The following is a 6,000-nucleotide window of genomic DNA, read 5'->3' as shown; positions in this document are numbered from 1 at the left end:
CTCCCCCCGGCCGGCGGGGACGCACGGCTCCCGGGGACTGCGGGTAGGGTGGGGCCCGGGTGACCGGTGAGGATTTACGCCCGCCTCTGTGCACTCGGCTGGAGAGGCAGAGATGGAGACAGGGTCGGAGGCCAGAGGCGTCGCCCACCAGGAAGTTGGAGGTTGCCAACTTCCAGCCCCAAGGGGAGGCGCACGGCGGGCGCACGACCATTTGAGAGCCGGGCTCCAGCGCTGTGCGACTCGGCTGGCTGGGCGGGGCGCGCACGTGTGTTTACGAGTGCGGGGGGGGGCCTGTCTGCGGCCGGGACTACAAGTTCCAGGGTGCCCAGCGGCGCGCCTGGGTTTTCTGGCCGCGCGGCCCGCTGGCTCCCAAGCAGGTCGCCTCGGGCTGGCACGCGCCACCTGGTCCCCAAGTAAATAAGGGAGAGACTCCCTGAGCTTGGTAAATAGAGTCTAAGTGGGCGGGGAGCCGCCCAGCGCCGCCTGCTCATGTTTCTGCAGAGCCGAGTGTCCCGCCTCCTGGCACAGCTGCGCGCGGCGGGGCAGCTGCTCGGCGCCCCGCGCCCCTGGCCCGGCCCCTCGCCGGGTGCCACGAGGACCCGCAGTAGTGCGTGCGGTCCCCCGGCGTCCCTGAGCGCGCACCACCCGCGCGCGCGGACCTCAGCGGGAGTTGGGGCTTGGGGGGCGGCGGTGGTGGGGCGGAGAGCCGGGGTGCGCACCTGGGCCCCCCTGGCCATGGCGGCGAAGGTGGACCTGAGCACCTCCACCGACTGGAAGGAGGCAAAATGTAAGTGTAAGCAGGAGGGGGGCGCGAGGGCGGCTCTCCGTGGGCATTCTCCGGCTGGACAGCACCCCACTAGCCGCCTCGTCCACCCCAGAGAACTGGGGAAGTTAAGGTCCCATGTGCCTGGTATGGACCCCCCTCCCGTTTACAGCCATGCCCCACATGTGCCCAGCCCCGGAAACTACTTCCCCCGGACCCGGTCAAGGGCCCCAATCGGAGGCAGTGTGAGGAGGGTGGACTCACCTCACTGAAAGGGGTCGCGGGGCTCCCCCAGAGAGCACCCAGGACCTCGCACCTAAATCTGTTGTGTAGGAGGGAAACTGAGGCCCGGCGCCTGCGCCGAGTAGCCCACGGTCACTTGGAGTTTGCTTCAGATCTCACAGTAGGCTCTCAACTCCCCCGGCTTTGCAATACTGTGGTTTCTCCAGTGGTGACATTTTAGACAGAGTGGCAGGGAATGGGCTTTGGGGCTGGCATCCCACCTGGTGGGATCAGATAGCCACAAGGAACGGGCCTCCCTGGGCAGGCCGGCCACACCTCCCCCCATGCCCCCCGGGGCCTGCCTCTCTGGGCACGTGGTCTGGTGCCCTTTAGCCCTTATCGTTGGCCTCTGGACACTTGTGAGCTGTCTCTGCCTCATTCCTGGGGGACACAGGGCGGAGGAGGGGGGCGGGGCGGGGCCGAGAGGGGAGGTTGTGTCTGTGAGAACAGTGACACCCCTGCTCCCCACACCCAGGAATCAAGCTATTTCCTCCGGCTGGGGCGGCGGGGGGTCGGGGTTGGGGTTGCGGCGCGGGCCATGAGTCCTGGTGGGCATGAGTCCCAGGGCTGGACTCTGGGCCAGAACAGAAGAGGGAAGGCAGGCAACCTGATCTGCGGAGCCTGAAATAGCCCGGGCTGCTAGTCTAGCTGCCCCTGCCCTTCGGGGCATGCTCCTTGGCCTCCTGTGACCATTCCCGGCTGGATCGCCTTTCAAAAGGGCAGGGACGGCAGCTCATTGGCTGGGACTTGCGGTAGCGAGGGTTCAGCCAATGGGGCTGGGGAGGCAGGCCTGGGGCGGGCCGCAGTTGAGGGTTAGGGGAGGCGTCCTCTGGGATTGGAGGTAGAGTTCAAGATGAACTACTCCTGTCGTTGAGTTGCAATGCCTTCGCTGGGATCTTAAAGCACCAGCCGGAAGCACTTGACTTTGCTCCCGGGGCAAAAGGAGTGCTTGTCACCCCTTCAAGCCCTGGCCCCCCGAACATCCAGGGTCAGGGTGGGGAGTGGGGAGTGGCTCCTTGGCACGGGGACTGTCCCCACAGGGAGCCCTGATTTCCCTTCTTCGTCAGAGAACAGCATCCCAGGGTGGTGGGAAGGAGAGCTTGGAAGGCTGGAGGCCCAGACACCTGTTCCTGGGTCTGCCGCTTTCTGTAGGATCCAGCTCTCCGCCCCTCCCACTCCTTGCCGCCGCTGAAAACTTCCAGACCTCTTGAAGTTGATGGGCCAGGAATTCCCAGGCTGCTGTGGTGTCTGTCTGCTAGGATTTGAGATTTCCATTCATTTGGTCCGTTTTTATCCAGCGCCTTCTGTGTGGCCAGCACTGCCGTGCTGGGGAGAGAGGCGGGGACCCTCCCCTCATGGAGCTCAGGTGAAGAAGCAGGAGGATATGTTAGGGCACTGAGACAATGCCCAGTAAAGGTCGGTGCTTGAAGAAGACGTGGCGGGCAGGGCTGCCTGAGCTCCCGAGTTCATGCAGGCAGGGGCAGTGTGGGGAGGCTGGGCTTGTCCCAGGAACCCCAGACCTAGGTGGAAGCCCCACCCCGCCAGAAGCCATTAGGTGGTAGTTTGTGGGGGTGACACAGAAAGGTCGTGTTTTAGTTATCTGTTGCGGCTTGGTAACAGGCTACCAGGACACTTAGTGGCTTGAAACAGCAAACGTTTGTATTATCTCTCAGTCCCTGAGGGTCTGGAAGCTGGGAGTAGCTTAGCTGGGTGGTCAGGCTCAGGGTTTCTCAGGAAGCGGGGATTTGGTTAGAGGTAGAGAGGGCCCTTCCCAGGGGCCTTGCTCCTGTGAAGTGGCTGCTGGCTTAAAGGCCTCTGGTCCACATTCAAGGGGAGGGGAATTAGTGTCCACCTTTGGAAGGGATGAAGATCAAAGAATTGGGGGCGTATTTTTAAAACCACCACACTGGGAGACTGCCTCAAGTGGCTTCTGCCTCTGATTAGGGTTCAAGCTTTGATCTTTTATTTATTTATTTGACCGTGCTGCTCAACTTGCAAGATCTCAGTTCCACGACCAGGGCCTGAACCCAGGCCATGGTAGTGAAAGCCCAGAATCCTAACCAATAGGCTGCCAGGGAACTCCTGGAGAAGCTTTGATCCGGGAAGATCCCCACACTATTTCTTCATTACATTCATTTACATGTTCAGCTGAGTTATATTGTAAAGTACATCAAGTGTACAGACCTTAAGTGTACAGTTGGTGTACTCTTTATTTTTTGGCTGCATGGCCTGTGAGATCTTAGTTCCCTGACCAGGGATTGAGCCCGGCTCCATGGCAGTGAAAGAGCCAGGTCTTAACCGCTGGCACGTGTTGCTCAGTCGTGCCCGACTCTTTGCAACCCCATGGACTCTAGCCCACCAGGCTCCTCTGTCCATGATGATGCTCCAGGCAAGAATACTGGAGTGGGTTGCCATGCCCTCTTCCAGGGGATCTTCCTGACCCGGGGATCGAACCCACATCTCCTGCACTGCAGGCAGATTCTTTACCACTGAGCCACTGGGGAAGCCCCTCACCTCTGGACTGCCAGGGAATTGCTGCAGTCGGTGTACTTTTACGTAGGTATCCAGCTGTGCAACCGCTGCTCTGGTCAGTAGGTAGAGCACTGCCATTGCCCCGGAAGGGGCTCTTTCCTTTGAGCTGTAAGGGGTAAATCAGTACCCCTTACAGCTAATCTTTCTTCTGTCTCTTCATTTTGTTTTCTCTTGAACTTCATGTCAGCAGAGGCATACACGCAGCGTGTAAGGTCCTTTTACTCGACGTCTGCGGGATCCACCCACATTACTGTGTGCCAGCGGTTCGCTCTTCCTCGTTGCTGGGTGGCATCCCGTGGTGTGGCACAGTTTTACGTGCAGTCTTCTTGTAGCCACTTGGTTTCCAGTTTGGGACATTTGGGAGTAAAGTTGCTCTGAATATCCTTGCACGTGTCTTTGATGGACACATGCTCGCCTTTCTGTGGGGGATATACCTACAAGGGCGGCTAAACTCTTGTCTGTGCCTGAGATGATCCTCTCTCAAAGACTGGCACATAGTAACCAAACTCACAGGAGACTAATGCATAGTTCAGAGGGTTGAGGTGCTGTTCATGGTGGGAAATAGAATAGTAGCGGATCTGGAAACTCGTGCGCCTGGGCAGGGCCTCCACTCCCTGTGGAAAAGCCATTGTTGTTCGGTCGCTAAGTCGTGTCCGACTCTTTGCGACCCCGTGGACTGCATCGCGCCAGGCTTCCCTGTCCGTCACTGTCACCTGGAGTTTGTTCAAATTCATGTCCATTGAGTTGGTGATCGCTAGAGCGATCTCATCCTCTGCCACCCTCTTCTCCTGCCCTCAATCTTTCCCAGCATAACTGTCTTTTCCAGTGAGTTGGCTCTGGAACTCACTGGAATTAACCATCAGGTGGCCAAAGCCGAGCTTCAGCTTCAGCATCCATCCTTCCAATGCATATCCAGGTTTGATTTCCTTTAGGATTGACTGGTTGGATCTCCTCACAATCCAAAGGATTCTCAAGAGTCTTCTCCAGCACCACAATGTTAGAAGCCAAGTTGTAGTCTGAAGTTTGTTCAGCAGCATGTGCTCTCAACTAGGGAGATGGTGGAGTGACTTGGAAGCGGATCCCGTTGTCCTGAGCACACCCACCCACCTTCCTCGGGCAGTTGCTCAGTGTTTCAGCCCAAACGCAGAGCTGAGTGCCTGCTCTGGGCCCCAAGGGCAGCAGCCTCAGTTCATGGTCCAGTGGGTCCTCTGGACAGATGGCCACATTCGGCCTGGGCTCTGTGCATTCCTTTGTTCTGGCTTTAGGCTGACAGCCCACGTGTATGGACCTGTTTTCTCTCTAAATAAGTAAATACCATCAGGCTGGATCTTCCACCCAGGAGACATTCAGTCTTTTTGAGAGATCTCTGCAGTATCTAATTTCACTGGCCACGGGTTAATTCTTTTAGCCTAATTCCCTCAGTTCTAGGATGCCTCATTATCCCCACCCCAGGTTATGCCTTTTCATTAGAAAGAGTGTGGAAACAGTCCTGCTATAAGGTGTGTCAGTGTGAGGGAGCTTAAGGTCAGGCAGTGGGGGCTTTGTCATCACAGGAGGGGCCTGGCCTCCAGAAGAAGGGCAGGTCCCTTCTGGCCTGCAGTAGGGGTGGAGCTGTGTGCTGAAAAGAGAACGGACTTTGGGGTCATCAGACACGGCAAGCCCCAGCACCACTGCGTCCATGCTCCCTGAGCCTCAGGTTCCTCATCTGTAAAATGGGACCAACAGCACCCGATTTGTAAGTTGTGCTAGGATCACGTTAGAAACCGTTTTGTACACAGCAGCCAAGGGTCCCCAGCGGCCCCCCTTCCTTGCCACCCCTCAGGTCTGTCTCCTCTCTCTGCTCTGTTCTGGCCCTGGAGACACTGGGCTCATGTAAACCTGTCTCCGCCATGGTCTTGAGTGCTAGAGCCCTGACCCACTCCTTCTCCCTGGGGCTCGGGATCAGGCTCATGTGTTCCAGCCTGTCTGCACAAGGCGGGGCGAAGCCTGATTTCAACCCCTGTGGGCTTTTGCGCAGAACGGACAATTCATCTGATTGGACTGCTGAACTGGGAAAATTTCCAGGCACACCTGGGAATTGGGGGGCCTCTCCCACCTGTCTTCTGGGAAAGCAGCCTTGGCACATGCCAGCGCAGGGGGGTGGCAGGGGGGCCTAGGAGGGTAGATAAGCTCCAGCGTGCCTCGTGCTGTCTCCCCATGGCTCCTCGTGCTATCTCCCCTTGGCTCGTGCCACAGGCTTTGACGAGCACCTGCTCTCCGGGGACGGGGAGCCTGGGTGACTAATGCCCCTGCCGCAGGGTTCCCAGAGCCCAACCCTTATCAGCCCTGCCCACCTGGCCTTCTCCAGAAGAGAAGGTGCTCACCAGCCGACCCTCAACCTTTCCCAACACCGTCGGGAAGCGCCATAAAGACACTTCTTAAAA

At 58.3% G+C, this 6,000-nt stretch overlaps 1 protein-coding gene across 2 annotated transcripts in view; it reads left to right on the top strand.

The window, feature by feature from the left end:
- Positions 1–343: 343 nt before the first annotated feature.
- The window catches only part of MACROD1 (mono-ADP ribosylhydrolase 1), a 154,373-nt gene continuing 148,716 nt past the window's right edge, over positions 344–6,000 (top strand). The window contains exon 1 of one of the 2 annotated variants that reach the window (XM_061406823.1): positions 344–787. In XM_061406823.1, the coding sequence (XP_061262807.1) occupies positions 490–787 (298 nt within the window). In that variant the 5' untranslated portion in view covers positions 344–489. The remainder of the gene's footprint in view (positions 788–6,000) is intronic. The other variant, XM_061406824.1, reaches the window with a different exon arrangement.

This window comes from Bos javanicus, chromosome 29, assembly GCF_032452875.1.
Source record: "Bos javanicus breed banteng chromosome 29, ARS-OSU_banteng_1.0, whole genome shotgun sequence".
NCBI classification, from domain to species: domain Eukaryota; kingdom Metazoa; phylum Chordata; class Mammalia; order Artiodactyla; family Bovidae; genus Bos; species Bos javanicus.
Note: the sequence above shows the minus strand (reverse complement) of the source record. Positions and strands in the feature narration are given on the sequence as shown.